Below are 21,161 nucleotides of genomic sequence, written 5' to 3'. Positions count from 1 at the left end.
TAAATTAGGCTATGTTTGGCCGTCGCGAAGAAGTCTCCTTGGCCGGAGTCGAACGAAACCGAAGCCACCGAAGCAACCGAAGCGGTGGTCCGCAGCCAACACCTTTCCCGGTGGTGCGTCATTTCGCGCGAAAAGCCTTCGCCATCGCACGCGCCACGCTGCGTTTTGAGTGTTTACACGTTTCACGGCGTTCGGTGAAGTGCCGGAGCCGGGGCATCAAGGGCTTGGTTTATCGTTAAATCCAACCGGAGAACCGGACGCGCTGGCAAACTTGGGAGTTGGCTGGCAATCGGGTGACCGATCTCGGTTTGTTTACTCGATGGGTGGCGTGCCTGCGCAACATGTGTCGCCGCCTGAGGCGCAAACAATTAGTATTCTCGCATTTGCAAATCTCCCGGTGATAACACATGCTTGAGACCGGCCGGCCGAAGATTCGAGACAAGGAAGTATTGTTTTGTTGTTTTTCTTTCCGTGTGCTAATCCGCGTTGTGTAATCGAATGTTTTACATTCTCAGACGATTCATGAAAAAACGAGATTTCCGTTAGATCATTCATCATCTGTGATGGTTGCATGACTAATTAGCATACGATTATCGCGCCTTGTGGAGCGGCGATCACCGAGGACGTTCAAGTGTAACAATTCGCACAAAGTATGTTTCGTTCTGTTTGGGCCGGACTTTTGGGCCCAAATTCGTGCGATCGTTGATTTCCACTTAAAGTGTATCGCAAGACACAAATTCATCATTTAAGCGTGTTTAAACGAAGTAATTCTTTAAGCACATCCTCAGTTGTTTGGTGGTTCAAATCTCTGTGGGCCATTTGCCGATTAAGCAGGAACATATCCTGCGCCATTCAACATCGTATACGCCGTCCAGCTCAGGCATTTATTTTTCTACAGCGCATTTTCTAGCATCGAAATTTATCGGTCAGCAACTGAGCTAAAGCAACGGCCGTTTCATTGTTAGCTCGGTTTCGCGGGTTGAAAAGTAAATTGGGCGCACACGAAACGTCTCACCCTGGCAATACACACCTTGGGCCGATGACAGCCGATGACATTGCTAAAATCTCGCTTCAATCGCGTTCGTGAGTTTCAGAATCTACTGCGACTTTCATTGTTGCGTGTTTATTTTTACGAATTTCAATCTGTTTCCGTCGCATCCGGGTAATACGTATTTCGATAATTGCCGTTTGTTAGCAGAAGCCGCAAGTCTATCCAAAATGCCTGCCGAGAACCTCGAAGAGCAGGGTTTGGAGAAAAACCCTAACCTGGAGCTGTCGCAGGTCAAGTTTCTCCTCAGCTTGCCCGAGTTCCGGCAGGACAAGAAGCTGTCCGAGAAGCTGCTGGCGGCGATCCGGGCCGAAAATATGGCGCCGTGGTACGAGGAAGTGTGCAACGATCTGAGCTGGCCCGTCGACCAGAAACTGCTGGGCGAAATGCGCGAAACGAATCGCAAGAAGCTGGAGCAGCTAGATGCCGCAATCGAGGACGCGGATAAGAATCTCGGCGAAATGGAGGTCCGGGAGGCGAACCTGCGCAAATCGGAATATCTGTGCCGGATCGGGGACAAAGACCGCGCCATCTCCGCCTTCCGCACGACGTACGATAAGACCGTTTCGCTGGGCCACCGGCTGGACATTGTGTTTCACAACATTCGCATCGGACTGTTTTACCTCGACCACGATCTCATCACGCGCAACATTGAGAAGGCCAAGTACTTGATCGAGGAGGGCGGTGACTGGGATCGGCGCAACCGTCTGAAGGTGTACCAGGGTGCTTACTGCATCGCGATCCGGGACTTTAAGGCGGCGGCCAACTTCTTCCTCGACACCGTCAGCACCTTCACGAGCTACGAGTTGATGGAGTACTCGACCTTCGTCCGCTACACGGTGTACGTGGCCATGATCAGTTTGCCGCGCAACGAACTGCGCGATAAGGTCATCAAGGGTGCGGAAATACAGGAGGTGCTGCACCAGACACCGGACGTGAAGGAGTATCTATTTTCGCTGTACAACTGCCAGTACGGGGATTTCTTCAAGCACCTCGCCACGGTCGAAACGGTACTGCGAAACGATATCCTGTTCCATCCGCACTATCGCTACTATGTGCGCGAGATGCGCATTTCGGCGTACACGCAGCTGCTGGAGTCGTACCGGTCGCTCACGCTGCAGTACATGGCGGAAGCGTTCGGCGTCAGTGTGGACTACATCGATAGCGAGCTGTCGCGGTTCATTTCGGCCGGTCGACTGCACTGCCGGGTGGACCGTGTCGGTGGCATTGTGGAGACGAATCGGCCGGACAGCAAAAACTGGCAGTATCAGGCCACCATCAAACAGGGCGACATACTGCTGAACCGCGTGCAGAAACTGAGCCGTGTTATTAACATTTAAATATTAAATTTTGCTTTCTTTCATTCGCTGCCCAGTCGCGTGTATTTTGGGCCGGCAACTTTCTGGCAGATTCACAATAAACTGACACCGTTATGGGCACACTTACAGCTGTATTCGGGGTCACCTCCTAACTTATGGTTCTACTCGTTACTTCTTGCTTTTATCCTTGATCGTGTACTTATCGTACACCTTCGTCGGGTCGTACGGTTCCCAGCGGGATGCGGGGAAAATGTGCTTGTTCCGTTCGTACCACGACCGCAGCAGCACCTTGCCGGCGTGTGAGTCCTCTTTTTCGACCGTCGCATCGCTGATCATACGGATATCGTCGAACACGTCAAAGTTGAACAGCGGACCACTCTTACCGCGCGCTTTCGTTACGATAAAGTCGTAGAACGTGTAGTGGTGCGGCAGAATCAAATCCTCCTTCACGTACATCAGCTGGTCGGCCATCACCGTCTTTAGCTCGCTGAAGTCCTTACGCAGCATCTCGAGGCATTTCTGCAGAAACTGGTAGATGGAGTTTCCTGTTGGTCGCAAGAAAGCAAACATTAGTTAGGTGTGATGAAGAAATATGATCCGGAGGGGCGGCCATTTCGTACCCTTCTTCATGGCGACCGATTTACGATGGCCAGAACCGTCCCAGTAGCTGAATGTGATCGTAATCTCTTGGTCCTTCAGGGTCGCCTGCTTCATGGCCCACTCTTGGCGCAACTCTTCGCGCAACCGATTGTCACCCTCCTCGCGCTCACGGTCCGGCAGGAACGAAGTGTCCACGTCGGGATTTTTGCGAATTTTCTTGGAGCCACTCGGTACCTTATCTCGCCAGGATGGTATCTCCTCTTTCTCGTCGGTTCCACTGTCCTCGCCCGAATGCTTTCTCTTCCCAGGCTCCGTTTCTTGGTCGTCGCCTTCGTCGTTGTCGTCGTTGTCGTCGTCTTCCCCGTTTTCATCGTCCGGATCGAACGAAAGGGCCAGTATCTGTCGCTTCTGGCGATCCTTCTCCGCCAGCTTCGCCTCGAGCGCCTTAAGCTTCTCTTTGTCCTTCTCCTCCTTCTTCTGGGCCAGCTTTTTCTCGCGCTCGCGCACGATGTCCTCCTGCTTGGCCTTCATCTCATCCAGGGTGACCAACCCGATGGTGGAGCTTTTGAGCTGCTGCTCCACCGCATCGTAATGGGCCGCAAATTTGTGTTCGATGTTGCTCACCTTCAGATCCTCTTCGATTTTCTTTTTGCGAAACTCGACCTCCTGTTGGGCCAGCTCGCGCCTCTTCATCAGCTGGGCCGCGCGGCCACCCTCCGAGGCTGCTCCCTTGTAGTACGCCATCCTTGGTGCGCTCTGTGCCTGGCTTTTCACGTGAAACTATTATTTCTTTCGGAGGTCCCCAGCAAAATCAGCTTCTCGAAGGTGTTTTCTCTGCAATGTTTTCGTAAACAATGCAGCTGTCAACTCAGGAGCCTTGGTTATGGTGTTTTCCGCCAGAGTGCGCTGCTTGACAGACAACCTTTAGAGCAAACCGTAAACTTCCGGTTGCTGTCATTCCTTTGCGCATGTTGTGTTCCGAAATCACCCCGGTCTTGTGGTGGTATGGAGCAGTAATTTTGGACGATTAAATAAAGAAAATAAGCGTTGTTTGTGTCCACTTTTGGTTTGAAATTTGCGCAGCAATGGTAGGGTTCTTTCCGCGATTAAAGTCAACGATCGTTGTCTTCATCCACAATCTGATTTATGTTTGTTTTGATTCGTCTTTAGGCGCTCCATGTGCTGTACGAGCACGCGGCAGGGTACGCACTGTTCGGCGTGAAGGAGTTCGAAGAGATCGGTATGCTGCTGCCGCAGGTAGAAGCGTCCATCCTCGACCTGTCCCGTTTCAATGCGATCGTAAAGCTGGTCGGTTTCCATCCGTTCAAAACGGCCGTGGCCGCGCTCAACAATGTGAACGCCATCTCGGAGGGTCTGCTGCCCGACGATTTGTCCGCTTTCCTCGACACAACGCTACCGAAATCGTCAAAGAAGAAGGCAGCCACACTCGGTGTTGCCGACCCCAAGCTGGGTGCGGCCATCGCTGAAGCGCTCGGCGTGCAGTGCTCGCATATCGGTGCAGTGCCGGAGATTTTGCGTGGCATTCGCCACCATTTCCCGAACTTGGTGAAAGGGTTTTCCGAACAATCGGCAGCAGTTGCCCAGCTCGGTCTCGGTCATAGCTATTCGCGCTGCAAAGTGAAGTTCAATGTGCACCGTTCGGATAATATGATCATTCAGTCGATCGCGCTGCTCGATCAGCTCGATAAGGACATCAATACGTTTTCGATGCGTATCCGCGAGTGGTACTCGTACCACTTTCCGGAGCTGGTGAAAATTGTGCCGGAAAACTACATGTTCGCGAAAGTGGCGCACTTCATCAAGGACCGTAAATCGCTCTCTCAGGACAGTCTGGAGGGGCTCGAGGAGATACTGATGGACTCGGAGAAGGCTCAAGCCGTTATTGACGCATCGAAGATGTCCATGGGCATGGACATCTCGGTAATCGATTTGCTGAACATTGAAATGTTCGCCAAGCGTGTCGTTAACCTGTCCGACTACCGGCAGCAGCTGTCCGGCTACCTGCACTCGAAGATGCACAATGTCGCCCCGAATTTGCAGACACTGATCGGTGATCAGGTCGGAGCACGCCTCATCTCGAAGGCAGGCAGTCTCACGAACCTGGCCAAGTACCCCGCTTCGACCGTACAGATCCTGGGTGCCGAAAAGGCTCTGTTCCGGGCGCTGAAAACCAAGAGCAACACACCAAAGTATGGACTGTTGTTCAATTCCACGTTCATTGGCCGCGCGAACGCAAAGAACAAAGGACGCATCTCGCGCTTCCTCGCTAACAAGTGCACTATCGCTTCGCGGATCGATTGCTTCGCCGAGAACCCGACCACCGTGTTTGGTGAAGCGCTCAAGCAGCAGGTCGAGGATCGGCTGAAGTTTTACGAGTCTGGTGAAACGCCTCGCAAGAATCTGGAGGTGATGCAGGAAGCCATTGCGGTCGCTTCTGAGCAGCAGGCCGCAGCAAAGAAGAAAAAGAAGAAGAACAAGCGTAAGAACGATGAAGCGAACGTTAGTGCGCAGAACGGTTCCACTAACGGTGCAGACGAGTCGGTGCTGAACGGTTCCACTGTCGATCTGGACCAGACGGCCGACGTTGCGAACGGCGAGCCGAAGAAGAAGAAGAAAAAGAAGAGCAAAGTCACTGAGGCAGAATCATAGGCTTTTTTTCCTAGGGTATAGCTTGTACAGCGTAAGCTGAGGACTAGTTGTGGCATAAGGCATTGACAGCATAAGTTGATAGTGGCCCTTCTACTCTGCAAACTGATTTCCAAGTTTCACTTTTGTTTTCAAATATTATCCTTCAACATAACATGTATTCGGGTCATTCGTGTCTTGTAACGAATAAAATTGCCCATGTAAACGTACGGGAACAGGTTTCTTTATTTTATAATGCGAAATAACAGATTTATAATGACTTCTAGGCGTCTTGAGTGACTTTCTTAGGTTACACATCAAGATGCTCTACCTTTGTTAACAAAGGGGACGGTTCGATGCTCCTGCGGATCTTCGTCGTAGTGAAATTCCTTGAAACACGACCTACAATAAAGATCATCATCGCACCCGCGGCACCGAAGAACGGCATCCTCATTGCAAATTGTGCACCACGGCAAAGGTGCGTCAGGATCGTCAGGCAGAGAACCGGAACTCGGTGTGCGATCAGGAGTATCACTTGTGCCCATTTTCGAGTCCAGTTTGCTCTCTTCGACGTACCTTTGCGCCAGCTTGCGTGCCATTTCTTCGTCTTTCAAGCTATCGGAATCAGAATCGCTCTGCGGCAAAGGCGTAGTTTTCTTCTGCGTACCACCGTCTGTTTGCCCAGCCACGGGAAATTCCCTGAGCACTTCCAAACGTTTCACAATTTCCTCATCCTGCTCTGTGCGTCGGCTGTCCAGCGCGCCATCAAGTTTGGTCTCGTTCGCAAATTGTCCAAGTAAATCCTGCACTTTTTGTTCCTCCGTCCGGCGATCGGGAGCCATAAAGTGCTGCGGTGCATTGGTGTAATCCTTATACTCGACGCCTTTCAGCGCAGCCAACCGTCGTTCGATGTCGATGTTTCCCCCCAGCTCGGTGCATGGCAGCGATGGATCAGTCACACCAGGATTCTCGCTGTCGTTTACTTTCAGTGCCGCTAGTTTACTTCTTATAAGCTGGTCATCGTTCTGGATTGGCCCCTCCGGTGCTGGTTCTGGTTCGTTCTCCTTGGGCTTGCTTGGCGTTTGGCTAACTGAGGCGCCCTTTGGTGCTGCTGAGGGTTTTGTGACATCATCGCTGGCGCCAGACAGTTTAACACAACGCAGACAAACGTTCAGCTTTTTTCCATCACGGACTAGTTTGTGCTTTAGACAGCCCGAGCAGAAGGAATATTTGCAAACCGGGCAGCCGTGCTGAGTGAGGCATCGAGGAAAGAAGGGGGTGAACATTATCTTTTTATATTTCAAGCAGGTAGGTCTCTTTACCTCTTTGTTGAAGAATCCAAACGATTTCGCACAACTGGTACAGGCCATAGTGACAAAACTCTCCACGGACGTTTTAGATTAGAATAACAGAGGTCACGACTAAACCCGTAATCATGCCAAGCCTTTCACAAGATGAGTCATCTCTTTGCTATGTTCTCGCTGCTCTGTTTACGCTGTACAAACGTGCCGAGAGATTATTGATTGATTTTACAACTGATTTGCTTGATTTTAAACTTACTGTTTTCGCTATTCCATCAAATGCATTACACCGAGTGTTCTTTTCTGTGTGTGTATGACTGTGTGTGTATGAGAAAATGACTCCAAGACGAACACTGAAACAGTTTCGGCTCAAACAACCACCTAACAAGCTATGCAATCCCGTGGTGTATCGTTCCGTCGATCCACAAAATATGATTTTCAGGCTTTGCCGGTTTTTTCATCACGGGTCCACAATCTCCGAACCACGAACGGAACGCTCGTCAGCTTTGTTTTGCTTAAAAATGTCAACAAACGTCAACAGCTGACGTTCCTCTGGAGAAGATTTGCGTTGCGCTTCGATGCGCGAGCGTTAGTGCTTGGGGCCGCTTGCGCGTTTGCGATAAATGCGCTAGCGTGCGCCGGTTTCTCCATCGAATTTGGAGCATATTATCAAGCAGTAGCCCCACACGGAGCATACCAAGACAATGTACCGTTAATTGTGAATTGTCTCACCGCATTGGCTGAACGGAGTGTGCGCGCGCTACTTGCTCTCGTTGGCGATCTCGTTCCATTACAATGCTCTAATTAATTGAGGTTTGTTGTTACTCGCCTTACCTCCTAACTGAGTCTTATCAACCGTTATCACAAAATAGAAATCAGATACATCAAGACGGCTCGCGTCGCGCTAGCACCGTTCGCACGTCCGCATTAGAACGTGCACCATCCAGCCGCGTGTACTTTACTAATCTCGCCTAGCGCGAATGGGACAGTGTCAGCTCGCGCCGGAAAACAGTCGCCATGAGGCAGGAAATCACGAGCGCTCCTGTGCCGGTGGGCAATGGTGTGGAGGAAACGATCGAGCTGCGAACCGCCAGCATTGCGACGATCGAGCAGTGGTTGCAGCTGGAGCGACCGTCGGTTCAGATTCCGCCCGAATCGAAGCTAATTCTATACTTCCTACGGACCACGAAGTACAACATTGATAAGACGAAACAAAAACTCACCACGTAAGTACGCGTTTCTCAAAAGAGTGCAGTGGAAACGTTAATCGTGATGGATGCTTATTTGCAGATTCCTGAAGAACAGAGAAAAACTGACGGAATGGTTTGGTGATCGGGATCCGTTGCGGCCGGAGCTGCAAGAACTGTTCGACATCGGCGTGTTTCTACCGTTGCTGCAAAAAGACCAACTAAACCGCCAGGTCGTGATCGTTCGCACCTCCGCCCATGATCCCAAGCGCCACAAGCAGGACAATGTGTTCAAAGTGGACAAAATGATTCTCGACCTGTTGATGCACCTGGACGAAACGATCTCTCTGCACGGTGTGGTGGCCATTTTCGATATGCAAGGCGTCACGCTTGGCCACGCGCTGCAGCTGCCTCCGTCGATGATCAAAAAGTGTGTAAAGTGTTTGATCGTATAGCGCTCCGACACGTTTACCAGAAGCATTCTATCTGTGTTTTGGTTTCAGATCCGTGGAAAGCTGGGAAAACTATCCCTGCAAACCGAAACTGCTCGAGTTCGTTAATGTACCGATTCACGTGAACATCGTACTGAACGTTTTTAGGTATGATTTTCCCACTTTTCATCCGAAGACGTTACCGCGACACGCTAATGATCTGATTACAGGAGTTTTATGAGCGCTAAGCTGAAGGAACGTGTGATTATCTCAAAGAAGGGCTCCACGATAGAGGATCTGGTGAACCTGCCGCCGGAGCTGGGTGGCAGTGGCGAAACGTACCAGCAGCTGGCCGATCACTGGAAGCAACTGGTCCTCACGAATGCACCCTTCTATGCTCGAATGCAGCAGAACGTTTTTGATTTATGAGCGGTTCCGTTTTTAGAAAGCGGACGAAAAACAAGAAATTTATATTTATAAACCAGTGTTCAGAGACGAGTCGTTTAACAAAATATAAGCCCAATAAGAGTGATTAAGCGCGTCCAAATCACAACTGATAATGTGCATAATCCTTATCGTGGCCACGATGAGGTTGTGATTTCCCACGGTGCATAGGGGCGGATTTTATCAGCTTTCGGACAGGAAAATCGGACAGGCCACGTAACCCCACCAACAACGAAGAACTACAAAAGTGGAAGACAAAACTCAGTGAAACCATTTAAAAAGAAAATCTACAGTTATCATACTTTAATGCGTTCACATTGCCGCCGAGGTTGAAACTCGCCAACATTTGGCGGTTACTACTTTTGAAATCTAAAAGTGGCCCTCTTAAGCTATATCTTTACACATTGGGCACGCAGGCCACGCCCTGGGACAGTGAATGATCCTGGGCGGCGAAGCGGACAAAACACTCCACCGCAGGCGCGCCGCGGCCAATCGCCGCACTCCGGTATACCACTTTGTTCGGTTGCTCCCTGCGCTGCTGAGTCTTCTGTTTGTATTATTTAAAAAAAAGCTACATCTATCATGTATCTCGCGCTGTCTACACACCTCTGCTGCCCTGTGCCTTTTTCCTTTTCAGTCATTGTTGGCGCTGCTTGTAGCATATTATCGGTTCGTTTTTTCCCATGTGTTTTGCATACGGCTCGTCGCACTTCTTCGGCATTCCGTGCCACGCCCAAGGGGCGAGGCGAGAAAAGCGATTTTTCTTTGTTCCCACGACTGTTTTCGACAGAATTGCTCCCCTTAATCGAAGCATGAAAGTGTATCCGTTGCACTCGGGGGCAGTGCGTTGGGACGAGCATTAACACAAAACCTGCTGCTTCCTAAAGGCGGCTACATCAACATAGGTTGGCTAGTGAGTTAATTTCGCTTAGGGGGTAAAATGAGTATGATCACCTCAACTTGCCCACCGCTTTTCTGCTATACACTTACGATACATTAGCTCGAGTGTCTATTAACGATTGCCGAGCTGCTTTCCCAGCTTCAAAGCCCAAATTCTTCATCTCATCCGAGGCGGATGTTACTGACACACACACCGACACTAGTTTGGTTTGCTGGCCAAATGTGCAACAAGCACGACGAAACCAGCGACAATCACGAACGGGGACAGCAGATCGCTGAGTATCCGAAGAGCCGGAAACGGAGAATTGGCTTTCTATCAACGGTATGTACAATACGCACGCAGTCAAACCCGCGGCGCACACCGGGACGCGGCTGGACGAGCACGTTTTCATAAAACGTTACGATTACGGTCCCTCGCTGGTAGGACCAGAGTGTCCACGGGTCGGATCGGAAGCTTAAAATTAAAATCGTACTTTAATCGTAAAAATTCGAGAACTTCCAGCGAAGAGTGGGTAAAGGAAATAAATTAGACACATGATGATGAGTGGTATCGTGGTCGATTTGGTGCGCCAAGGAAGGTGGGATGACAGGGATTAGTAGTGTCTTGGCGGGACAAACTCCAAAGAATCCATGGGCATCGCAGTTCCAGGGATGGTGTTAGCTGTTAGGCTATCGCCACCCAAAACGGGGCTAGCAAACGGGTTCCCCAGGCTTCAGACTCCCAGTGAACGCTTCTTATCGACCGTCCTTCGTGATAAGCTTATCGATCAGGTCCTGCAGTGGTGCCAGTTCCCGGCGATCGATCAGATTAAACTCCTGCACGAAGTAGATGAAGTGCTTGAACGAGGTGTTAAGGTGCGCCTCCTCGCTCAGCCGCACCACCTCGGAGAAGTGCTGGTGGTAGATGTGAGCGTACACCCGAAACAGCCGCTTGAGGATCGTTTTGGCGATGTTGATGAAGTTCTTCGGGAACGGTACACCGATTTTGGACGGAAAGAGCGTCTCGTCGTCTAGCTGGTCCTGCACCCACGTCATCAGGTAGTCGATGTACTTCGGGGCGCTGCACTTGATCGGCTTCTTTACCGTTTGGCCGTCCGCCCAGTGGTACTCGTACTTCGGGCCAGCCGACATGATGGCGCAGGTGTCCTCGGTGCAGAACTCCGTTATCGTGCCGTACAGCATGTTGATTTGATTGAAGAAATCCACCGCTGCAACGAGGGAAATGAGGTTGAGCATGATAGTGACGGGCAGCGGGCAAGAAAAGTAAACAAAAGCCATCGTGGTGCCTCGGAACTGCGGAACGTGACTTTAGTGAAAACCCACCACCCACCCTGGCGGGAGGACAGCACGGCGATAAGGCACATTTTGTGACAGTACCACCACAGCACGAGGCCAGAGCCACCGAGGCAACGATGCGTGGCCACACTTACTATTCACTGCAACCCACTCGTTGAGGTCTTCGCCGTCCGGAAGCTGCACCGCGTTTCGTAGGTTGCCAGAACCGAGCGTGGCGGCCGCATGTTTCATAAGGTCATACTGGTGTGTGCCCTCCGGGATATTTTTCTTTGGTTTAAATGTTTTGCTCGAACGGCTGCGATTTTGGGTGGGGTTTTTCCGGGGGTGGTAAAGGAACACATTAAGTTTGGGTTTGGTATTGCGAACGTCCTCCTCCTCGCTCTCGCGCTCTCCGGTGGAACGAACACGGAAAAGTCCGCCACGGATGATTACTTACAACAAGAAGCTCATCTCGCGCTGGGTGGATCTTCTCGATTCAGCAGACACCCCGCACACTGCAAAACAACACACGGGACCGATCCGTCCCCGGCGATTCCCACCTGAGAACCTTCGTCGAATTAGCCTTTCCCGTGGGGTCTGGGGTTCGATGCCTTCGGGCAGAAGGAAGTTCCCTGGCTGGCCACACAAAGTCACGCAAACCGAACCAAACCGAATCGAACGAACCGATCCAAAAAGGTAACCGAGCGAAACCGGGCACTACTACGGGGTGACAAACAACGTCCGGCTGCACAACCTACGGCAACGGCGACGAACGCAGCAACAACATCAAAGCTAACGGAGGGACGAAAATTAGGAGACGAAACAAAACGGAATCTTCCGAACACTGGGGCACCAGGCAAACAATAGGACTGCTCTCCCTACGGTTCGTGTGCGATTAAATCTGACGTTTTTGGCAGCAAGCGAGCAAAAACGAACGGTAAAAAGAATCACGGATGACAGCGGTGCGAGCGAGAGAACGAGCCAGCAGCAGGTGCGGTGACAGAGAGAGAGAGCGAGAGCGAGATGTCCCGTGCTCCGATCTGACAGCCGACTGCGAGCAAGGTGTATTGCGAAAAGGTGAGGTTCTAATTTTCATGTTGCGGATCGAAATACGGACGATATGAGGCGTTTCCTTGCAGCGATTTGCAGTATCGCAAAACAATTCGCCCAGCTATATGTCCTCACTTCCTAAGAGCAGTCGCCGTGGTCGTTTTAAAGTAGTTCCATCTTTCCCCGGATTGGCAAACGGTGTGAACTCCAGTGTAGTTACGAGTGTGCTGTCAAATGCGGCATGCGCCCCCCAGTTTGACATGTTTTGAGTGAAACTCTGCGCCCGCTAGCCGATGACCTCCGGCTGGTTGTAGAATTTCTGGAGTCTATAACTTATTGATCGCTGGCTGGCTTAGCATTAGAATAAACAGTAAGTATCGGGCGCGTTCGAGGACGATCGAGCGACGATCCGTCCTGGCTGCAATTCCCCGCAAACTTACACTGCTTGATGCGGTGGTGTCTCAGGCTGATAAACATATTACATAAAATGTGTATCGTGAACCGGTAGTGGAATGTTTTCTTTAATGTCGTTTTCTGCTTTCCGCTTCAACAACAGCTATGATTACCGTGCGATTTATCAATCGCTCCTTTGGGTACTGCTTAAGTGCTCGTGGTTACAGCATATCGACGAGCGCCGCGGCGGCCAAAGTACTTGCACCGGACGGTGGCAATGGATCGGAACGGCGGAAAGTGCAACCGAACGTCACCCGAGGAACGGTGGTCGCTGCAAACGGAAGGAAAAGTGAGTAACTTTTTAACCACCGTCAAGTGGGATTAATCAACACGCTCTTTTGTAGATCCGATTGTTGCGGCCGCGTTCGCTTCCTTGCGCAATGAGGATACGGGCAAGGAAGAAGCGATCTTACCGTCGGCGGACAGCAAGCAAGACATTCTGGTCGATGAGATGATTCTAAAGGCAAACACTGTCGCGGAGCTGCTGGCTGTGGCGGATGCTACCAAAGTGAACCGCAAACAGGCGCTAAAGGTAAGGGACGGTGCAAGTGGCGATCCGGTTGGCTCGCACGTGATAAGCACACCATGCACACGCCTACTCTTTTCAGATAGTATCAATATTGGCCGAATGGAGCTCCATCAAAAAGGCGAACCTTTCCGACTTTGAGGCCGATGCACGGTTTGTCAGTTTGTGCAGTCTACTCGGGCGAACCGGGCGCGCGGGAAAAGCACCCCTGAAGATTGCGAAACGGAAGGAGTTGATGGGAGACGATTTGAACACGGTGCTGGAGATTGCGGCCAACGATGAGGCAGCCAAACTGATCGCTGGCCTAACGCTGCCGCAGATGATCAAGGTAATGGGATCGTTGGCGCAGAAAAAGAAACGAAGCATTCCGCTGCTGCGCTCGCTTTCGTTCAACATCGCCAGCAATCCGGGCCGCATGGACCTGAAGGAGTGTAGCGATTTGCTGTACGCCATGGCCAGCCTAAACTATCGGGACGTGGTGCTAACCGGGCGCATCTGTTCCGATCTGGACGGTGAGTTGGCGAAGAACGAGGACAAAGTGGCACCGATCGTGTCGATCCTCACCAGTCTCGGCATGCTGCGGTACCGTGATGGCACCGTGCTGGACAGTCTGTGCAGCTGGGTTGCGACTCACCACGAGCTGTGCAAACCGGCGCAGCTCGTTTCGCTGCTTCTGTCGCTGGCGACACTCAACTACGAACCGATGTGCATGGACACGCTGAAAGCGAAGCTGGTGATGCACGTGTCCGAGAACGACTTTATCCGAACGGCCGACTGGTTGAACACGGTTTGGTCGCTCACGGCACTGAATGCGGTGAACGCCGAGCAGCTGTCGTCGGTGCTGAATGTGGACTTTTATCGCCGGCTACAAGAGGAACGGCGCGGCTCGGTGCTACCGTCGATGAAGATGAAGCTGTTGAATCTGGCGGCAGTAGCGCCAAGTATTCCGGGTGCCACCGAGTCGCTACTTGCTTCGCACCAAACGGAGCTGTTCGTACCGTTTGACGCGACCAACGAGAAGCGGGTGCTCATTACGGGCATGCTGGATGCACTGAAGAGTTTGATACCCTCGGAGAGCATGGTTAAGATTAGTCAACCCAGCAAGATGGGATTTTCGATTGGTATGCAGTTCCGTGAAACCTACCCGTCGGTGGCCGTTAATTCGTTCCCCCCCTCCTTTCAGATGCCGAATGCGTCCTCGATAAAAAGTGCTTACCGTTGCCGGTCGACAAAGAACACCCACAAGGAATAAGGTAACGTGAGACAACCGCACCACAAACCCGGAGTGACCCTCTGACACACAGTGTTTATTTGGATTTCAGAATTGCGATCCTCGTACACGACTACCACGATATGTGCCAGGGACCGCATCCGGCACTCAATGGGATGCAGACGCTTCACATGCGGTTACTGGAGGGGCGTGGATATACGGCCCTGTCGATACCGTATCACGAGTTCAGCACCAGTGATAAGCTGCTGAAGCGCGTTGAGTATTTGCAGAAACAGTTCAAATCGATCGTTACCGGGAGTAGTAAGCAGTAGTTAAGGGGGCACGCTAAAAGCCACGTGTAGCAGCGAAGGTGGTCGTTTTCGCTGAAGAAACAAAAAATAACAGAATGAAATAAACTAAACAAAAAATTGGAAAACAAAACTAAAAAACTCGTCCGGCGTGCTGGCAATTTCTCAGTGCGCCAATCGGCTCCGTGTCCGCTCCTAGACCAGTTTGCCATCCAGGCCGACGGCCCACCAGTCGCCGGATTCGGTGAACTCTTGATCGATTTCACGCAGCTGATTGAAAACGGATCGGGCAAGGGCGTGCTTGCTCTGGATCTCCTTCATCACGCTCGGCTGGTAGTGGCGGTCGAGGCGCTGCAGCTTCAGGTGAGCCCGTGTCTCCTGCTCCGTCAGACAGACGCAGTTCCACGGTGCCCAATCCTGGGACACGTTCCAGCGCGGCAACATCAGATCGGACCGGTCGGCGTCGTTCGAGATGACCGAGTGGCCGTGCCAGATGCGCTCGACGATGTGCTTGATGTCGTTTTCCTGGATGATGAACGCGTACGAAGCGAGCGACCCGCGCTTCCGTTCGTCGCGCCGAACGGCTCGCAAAATCGACCGGTACACGGCAATGTCCACCGTCGAACCGAGCAGCGAGGTGCAAGTTTCGCACACATCAGCCGACCGCTGGCGAGTGTGCACGGTAAACGCGTTGGCCGGCCGTACTTTCTTGCACTTGCGGCACAGCTTCGTAACGGATTCTGGTAGCGACCCCGGCCCGGACGTTTGTTTGTTGGCGAAAGAAAAACAGGAACAATTGGAACTAAATGATCGCGCACCAAAATGGGCAGAACAGTGGAATGGACACTCACTCTTGCGTGCCTTGGCCGGATCGGAGCGTATGATTTCCGCCATCAGCGTTAGCTGGCGCTTTCGCAGCAGCGCCAGATCGTCCGGTTCCATGCGGCACAGCAGCAGCTTGCGTTCGCGTTGCAGCAAATTCTCCAGCTGCGGGAAAAGTCGGAAAAAAACCCGCGAAGCGGCGGTCGGGACAGACATGAAAGCAATCGGAAACGGAATCGCGGCCGTAATCTGTGATTAAGTCGCGCAAAACGCAAAACGGTACCTCTTCCGTCGCCGGGTGGCACTCCTGGACGATCACGTCCGATAGCTCGTCCAGCAGGGCGATCCGTTCCTGCGGGTCACCACCGGCATCGCCCGGTACCTGGGCGGCCTCCTTCAGCCGACGGTAGTAGAGCACCAGAAAGTGTGCTCGCTGGGTTTGGGGTGTTTCCATCTCGATTACACGGTCTGTTTCCACGTCCCAAGACCGACCGACCGGTGTAGATGGAATGGAAAAGGAGTAGAGCGATGCAGGCGCGTTGAGCTCGACGAGAGAAACGGAAGCGGACAGCACAAAACGACACTTTAAAATGGCGCACTTACTGTTACAGCCGACCCATCGCTTCGGTTCGCTGATTTTGGCCAGCTGCCGCTCGACCACCGCGTCGGACTGCTCGCGCTGGATGGCGCGCCGCTGCCGCTCGACACCGTTCAGCAGCTGGATTTCCTTGTCCAGCAGGATGTTCATCTCCGCGATCTTGGGCGCCCCCGAGTAGCGCTCCCGGATCAGCTTCAGCTCATTCTTCTTCCAGCAGTGGATCTGCGCGAACAGTGCATCGAACTCTTCCTTCGTCTTCGGGAAGGCGCGGGCCACGCAGCTTTTGCTGTGGGCCAACGCCCGCGACTGCTGCGCCGAAGACTCGTTTTCGGTTTGCCGTTGCTGCAGCTGTCTGGTGGAAAGACGAGAAAGGGTAGTGTTAAAACCCGATTCCGAATTGATCCACCACAGATCGGACATTGTTAGGCTGTCGGCGGTGGTGGCGGCCGCTAAATGGACTAACGATCACAGACTGCAGCGGCACTGCAACGAGCACCGTTAAAGAAAGTATCCTTAGTTCCGTTAGGGTCGTAAAACTAACTCGAGCTCTATCTCTGGCCCGCGGTGCGACCGTTTTCCGCATTGTTGTCTTCTCCTGTGGTGGGCTGGAGGCTACGGCGGCGGCCCGCAGAGGCAGATAGTTAATTACATTTGTCAAAATTACTATTGTAAACCTGACGCCACCCGGGGGGGCGCCAACTGCGGGCTCCGTGTCCGCCCGAAGGAAATCAATTACTTTAACAAATTTCACTAATAAATTAATGCACTCCACCTCCGGAGCACCACGCAGCGAGCGTAAGTGCGGTCGTTAGGGCGGCAAAGCGATTCGTACGGTCGCCGGGATGATGGCCCTCCCGGCGGGCGTAGGACGTAAGACCGTAGGGACTTTCGCCTTTTCGCCAAGACCGGCAGGCTGGCAGGATCATCACGGGCAGGAAGCTTTGATAAGCTAGTTAATTCCCAACCGACCGGCCTGTCGATCGTGCGGAGCGCGCGCGCGCGCCTGGAGAGGTGATCGATAAATTCTTCGGCCGTCGGCGAGCTAGTAATCACGAGATGGGCCCGTTCCGCCCACGACCGGCCGAGGCGCGCGTATCGTGGGTAGTGGGAAAAGTCGTCCGATTAATCGGATGTGATACTCTACATCCATCATCCACCGAGCGGATCGAATCGGTCCGCTAGTCGCGCCGTGCGCCGCGCGCGACGCGGTAAGTGATCAGAAGTCGGCGCGCAATTATTTAAGACACCCTAAGTACGTAACGGACTGCCAGTAATGAAATGCGCCCGGGCGACTAACCGGGGCGCGCGTGCCCCAGTGCGAAGCAGCGGCACCCAGGGCACCGATTCCGATTCCGGGCGCCGCTGGAACGTTCTAATGAGCGCACCGCTCCGGGTCCGCGCAGCTAATGGGACGTCCTACCACATTCCGCAGTCACGCTCGCACGGGGGTGGGTGAGTGGGGCGATGGACGCATAAAAGTGCGCCATTAACTGCATTTTGATCATCGAACGTTTTTCTAACGGTGACGCGTTTCAGCGAAGCGTCACCAATCGGTCGCATCCCGGAACTCCCGGCACTATCTTCGGGCGAGAGTGTGTTTGGACACACACTTGAAATTCGCAACTCCACTCGAATCGGTTCGTGGCAATTAAGCCAAACCGGGAGAGGAAATAAATCGGGGAAAACACCGCGGTGGGTCTCGCAGGGCGAAAGAGTTATGCGAACGCGCGTGTAGCATAGCGCGTAGCATAGCACGGCTGCGTGGTTGTAGAACGCACCACCGGCGCTTTAAGGGCGCCCGGATTGATAGACGATCGCCACGCATCGGCTGGCGAGGTGCAAGAATCGACTACCGATCCGGGGTGTTGTTGGCAGGTGGTTCTTATCTTATTTGCGCGCGCGCATGCAAAACTGGCCGCAAATGGGCGTTTATGTTTCGGGTTTACGAACCACATCGGGCCCCCCGTCGGATCCACCGGTGGCTTGTGCATCGAAAAAGAACTAACGATGGCCCGAACGCTAGCCCTGCCGAGATAGTCGCTGCTGCTGCTGCTGGTCGCTCCAGATAAGTTTATGGGAGTTTGAAGTGCTTTCAATCAGTCCGTCCGTCAGGCCCCTGTCGGTGGAAGCGTCCAACTTTTGGACGTGACCGATTCGGGGCCCATCCCGAACGGTACGGATCCCGTGCTGCTGAAGCTCATTACGCGGATACGGTTCGCAACGTGTGCGCCGTGCTAAACTAACCCAATCGGCTGGGCCTCTCAATTCATATCATTCTGATTTATTCATAGATCTCTGGCCGGTTGGACCATGCCTTGGGCCGAGGGAGCAGCAATATTTGTGAAAGGCGGTCACCGTGCCCGGAGCGGTGCTTCTGGGGAAGTTTGTGCACTATTAACTTCGGAACGGAATCGTTCATCAGCCATCACCAGTTAATGGTTGAAAAAGGGAGGCAACCCGGCGATCGGTGGGCATTAGTGAACTGATTTTGTCAGACGCTTGCTAGAAACGTGACGCTCGGAGCCTACATTTCACCGCACTACTGATATGTAGCTTGGGCATTGGTGTAAAAAAGTCTAGTCTTGATTTGAAAATGAATGAAACATGTTAAGAAATGCTCCATGTGATGCTCTTGTACCAAGAAAAACACAAAACCGCCACCAACGCTACCCGCAAAAGGTGTGAAGTTCGCCGTTAGTGATCGATGGACTCCGGGGTGGTTTGCTTGATTCCGTTTCCGGAATTTTCAATGCTGGGAGGTGGGTCGGACGCTATGGTCGGTCAATCAGTGGAACAGCGAATGAAGGCATTAGACATCAACGATATGACAGTTAAAAATATATTAGTTGGGAAGAAGCTCGATTTTTGGGTGTAATATCAACTGATCGGAAAGACCGGAAAGAAGGTCCAATTGAATGGAGCTTTCTCGAAGAAGCGACCACAATTTTATAACAGAAGAAGAGTTTAGCTCCATCACGATGTCAGACCACACATCTTTTGATGGCTATTAACAAGTTCACGGAAGTTAGAACGAACAGATTTAATACAGCTAGAATATAGTCCGTAGCCTCTAACCATCAGTCGTTTTGAAAAGTCGCCTATGGAAAGCCGCAAAATGGCAGAAAGGCTTTATGATGTAGTTGATAGAAATTGATTTCCAATCAAGCATATTTTTCTTCCAAAACTCACCATAGAACCGAAGCAACCCTTGCCATGACCCAATATACTAAGCTAGCCTAATCTACAACGAAAAGAAAGCGCTCCAACTCAGCCGCGAGCACAAGCCTACTGAGACTGATGCTTCCACCAACGTTCATTTCGTAACACAAATCACTCGAAAATCGTGCCCTAAAGAGGTGCATCCGCAGAAAATGGCACACAACAGCCCTGTGTGGCCGCTGTGTACTGATAATGCACGTGAGAACTAGTGCCCCCTACACCCGCCTGTCCTACAGGCCGATGCGACCACCGAGCTATTGCTCCTGTCAACGATGCCGCCGCGGGCATCAATCAGTGTCTGGCCATTAGTGGGCGCATCGGTCTAGTTTCCCGGCCACCCGCCTGCGGCCCGCACTCCCTACCTACCTCCATTCGGCGGCACTTTTGCGGATCAATCGCTGCCACAGGAGCCGCCGGAAGTTGCGCTGGATCAGTAGCACCTTGCCGACGGTGTCGGTTCGCTGCTCGAGCTCCTGCGCCGACTCGTACGGGTGCGGTACGAGACACGGCCCGCTCGGTACCTTCCGTCCGCTTTCCACATCCTCCAGCTCCAGACTGCACAGCTGGGCCGATTGGTCCCGCGGGATCGCGGTGCTCGTGTGCCGCTCGGCAACCGTCTGCGTGTCGCGGCTAAACTTGGCCCCCGGCCGACCGACCGGCGGCCCCGTTTGACTGAACGCGTGGTGGTACTCGATCTCTGTGGGGAAGTTTGGCATTTAGTTGAGCATTTTAGGAGCGCATTGAGTTCCAGTGTCCCATACTCGTTTGCCTGTTGATGAAGCCACCGACGAAGGGTTTGGTTATCACCTGGTTTTCGATCTCGACCACCACGTCGCGGCTCGGTTTGCCGTCCTCGCCCGGAATGCGCACCGTGATGATGTCGGGAAGTGTGAGGTTTCTGGAAGCGGGTAGAATGAGGCTTGGTGCTATGGCGTTTCCGGCCCTCATTCCGACTTACTTGTAATAGAGCTTCAGGTTGAGCTGCACGTGCTCGTCGCGGGCCGCCTCCGTCAGCAGGAGCTCTAGGTCGCACACGCTGTACTCGCTGACGCAGATGTCCCCGAGCCGCCGGTAGCCGGCCACTTCCGCGCCGGCCTGGCGCAGCAGCAAGAATTTCGATTTCACCTGAAATTTGCACGAAATGTGCTCGCGCACCTCGTCCACCGTGTAGTGGCTGGGGTAGGCGTGGGCCACCACTTGTGATTTCATGAGATGGAACTTTACGGTTACGTCTTTCCGACACGTCTTCCGTCCGCCGGCATTTTGGAGCGCCGACCCGGAAACCACTCCCGGTACCGGCGAGCACGATTCCAGGGCCCCCGCGGCCTGCTCCATCCCCGGGGCGGGAAACCGTTTGATGACGGGCCGTTCGATGAGCTGAGACCGCCCTTCCGCGGAACCGATGCCGATGACCGCCGGTGCTTCGCACTTTCTCCCCACGTAGTCCGAACCGCTCGGGTTTTTTTTTGTTTCGGGAGACCGGGAAGTTCAACGGGCAGCGATCTCGTAGCGTAGCGTCCTCGTCGGCCAATTTCCTGCCACAGGCCGTATACGAACTGCTCGACTGACGGCCAGGGGTTAAGCGTGACGTGGACGCTTTTCAGCGCGCGAACCTCCGCGGGAATGACCGATGGAAAACAAACGCGGAAAACAACTTCCACCATGACGATGACGGACGGGTTGCTATGGAGCGGTCGCGCGCGCAGGTTACTAGGAGCTCGACGTTCGGCTGTTTACACCGCTGACCAAGAACAACTTTCTTCCCCGGGCCGGCCTTAAGACGTTACCGCGCGGTTTTGGGGTGCGGGGTCGGCGCACGTAAGG

The 21,161-nt window shown here is 52.9% G+C and overlaps 8 protein-coding genes across 8 annotated transcripts; 4 read left to right on the top strand and 4 right to left on the bottom strand.

The window, feature by feature from the left end:
- Nucleotides 1-1,099: 1,099 nt before the first annotated feature.
- On the top strand, nucleotides 1,100-2,493 carry LOC128275412 (26S proteasome non-ATPase regulatory subunit 6). The gene has a single exon (XM_053013904.1). It carries the CDS (start codon nucleotides 1,219-1,221, stop codon nucleotides 2,386-2,388), a length of 1,170 nt encoding a protein of 389 aa, XP_052869864.1. The 5' UTR covers nucleotides 1,100-1,218; the 3' UTR covers nucleotides 2,389-2,493.
- LOC128275413 (protein FAM50 homolog) lies at nucleotides 2,139-3,787 on the bottom strand. The gene is made up of 2 exons (XM_053013905.1): nucleotides 2,988-3,787; nucleotides 2,139-2,912 (listed from the first exon to the last, which is right to left on the bottom strand). Exons 1-2 carry the CDS (start codon nucleotides 3,709-3,711, stop codon nucleotides 2,536-2,538), a joined length of 1,101 nt encoding a protein of 366 aa, XP_052869865.1. The 5' UTR covers nucleotides 3,712-3,787; the 3' UTR covers nucleotides 2,139-2,535.
- A 148-nt stretch (nucleotides 3,788-3,935) lies between these two features.
- LOC128271932 (nucleolar protein 56) lies at nucleotides 3,936-5,837 on the top strand. The gene is made up of 2 exons (XM_053009620.1): nucleotides 3,936-4,055; nucleotides 4,138-5,837. Exons 1-2 carry the CDS (start codon nucleotides 4,053-4,055, stop codon nucleotides 5,635-5,637), a joined length of 1,503 nt encoding a protein of 500 aa, XP_052865580.1. The 5' UTR covers nucleotides 3,936-4,052; the 3' UTR covers nucleotides 5,638-5,837.
- Nucleotides 5,838-5,902: 65 nt separating this feature from the next.
- LOC128273072 (abscission/NoCut checkpoint regulator) lies at nucleotides 5,903-7,088 on the bottom strand. Its single transcript, XM_053010987.1, has 2 exons — nucleotides 6,936-7,088; nucleotides 5,903-6,863 (listed from the first exon to the last, which is right to left on the bottom strand). The coding sequence occupies exons 1-2, from the start codon at nucleotides 6,981-6,983 to the stop codon at nucleotides 5,931-5,933; spliced, it is 981 nt and encodes a 326-aa protein (XP_052866947.1). The 5' UTR covers nucleotides 6,984-7,088; the 3' UTR covers nucleotides 5,903-5,930.
- A 431-nt stretch (nucleotides 7,089-7,519) lies between these two features.
- On the top strand, nucleotides 7,520-9,064 carry LOC128273189 (retinol-binding protein pinta). Its single transcript, XM_053011116.1, has 5 exons — nucleotides 7,520-7,727; nucleotides 7,787-8,140; nucleotides 8,205-8,531; nucleotides 8,605-8,700; nucleotides 8,763-9,064. The coding sequence occupies exons 2-5, from the start codon at nucleotides 7,932-7,934 to the stop codon at nucleotides 8,959-8,961; spliced, it is 831 nt and encodes a 276-aa protein (XP_052867076.1). The 5' UTR covers nucleotides 7,520-7,727; nucleotides 7,787-7,931; the 3' UTR covers nucleotides 8,962-9,064.
- Nucleotides 9,065-9,289: 225 nt separating this feature from the next.
- LOC128269693 (MOB kinase activator-like 1) lies at nucleotides 9,290-11,901 on the bottom strand. Its single transcript, XM_053007079.1, has 3 exons — nucleotides 11,609-11,901; nucleotides 11,307-11,467; nucleotides 9,290-11,084 (listed from the first exon to the last, which is right to left on the bottom strand). The coding sequence occupies exons 1-3, from the start codon at nucleotides 11,620-11,622 to the stop codon at nucleotides 10,612-10,614; spliced, it is 648 nt and encodes a 215-aa protein (XP_052863039.1). The 5' UTR covers nucleotides 11,623-11,901; the 3' UTR covers nucleotides 9,290-10,611.
- Nucleotides 11,902-12,454: 553 nt separating this feature from the next.
- On the top strand, nucleotides 12,455-14,782 carry LOC128272330 (FAST kinase domain-containing protein 3, mitochondrial). The gene is made up of 6 exons (XM_053010118.1): nucleotides 12,455-12,571; nucleotides 12,758-12,943; nucleotides 12,999-13,186; nucleotides 13,263-14,301; nucleotides 14,364-14,433; nucleotides 14,503-14,782. Exons 2-6 carry the CDS (start codon nucleotides 12,760-12,762, stop codon nucleotides 14,720-14,722), a joined length of 1,701 nt encoding a protein of 566 aa, XP_052866078.1. The 5' UTR covers nucleotides 12,455-12,571; nucleotides 12,758-12,759; the 3' UTR covers nucleotides 14,723-14,782.
- Nucleotides 14,783-14,893: 111 nt separating this feature from the next.
- LOC128270159 (IQ and ubiquitin-like domain-containing protein) lies at nucleotides 14,894-20,672 on the bottom strand. The gene is made up of 7 exons (XM_053007564.1): nucleotides 20,296-20,672; nucleotides 20,099-20,235; nucleotides 19,704-20,034; nucleotides 16,124-16,470; nucleotides 15,804-15,988; nucleotides 15,550-15,685; nucleotides 14,894-15,438 (listed from the first exon to the last, which is right to left on the bottom strand). Exons 1-7 carry the CDS (start codon nucleotides 20,670-20,672, stop codon nucleotides 14,894-14,896), a joined length of 2,058 nt encoding a protein of 685 aa, XP_052863524.1.
- Between the last annotated feature and the right edge of the window lie 489 nt (nucleotides 20,673-21,161).

The sequence above is a fragment of the Anopheles cruzii genome, chromosome 3 (genome assembly GCF_943734635.1).
Source record: "Anopheles cruzii chromosome 3, idAnoCruzAS_RS32_06, whole genome shotgun sequence".
Classification (NCBI taxonomy): Eukaryota; Metazoa; Arthropoda; class Insecta; order Diptera; family Culicidae; genus Anopheles; species Anopheles cruzii.
Note: the sequence above shows the minus strand (reverse complement) of the source record. Positions and strands in the feature narration are given on the sequence as shown.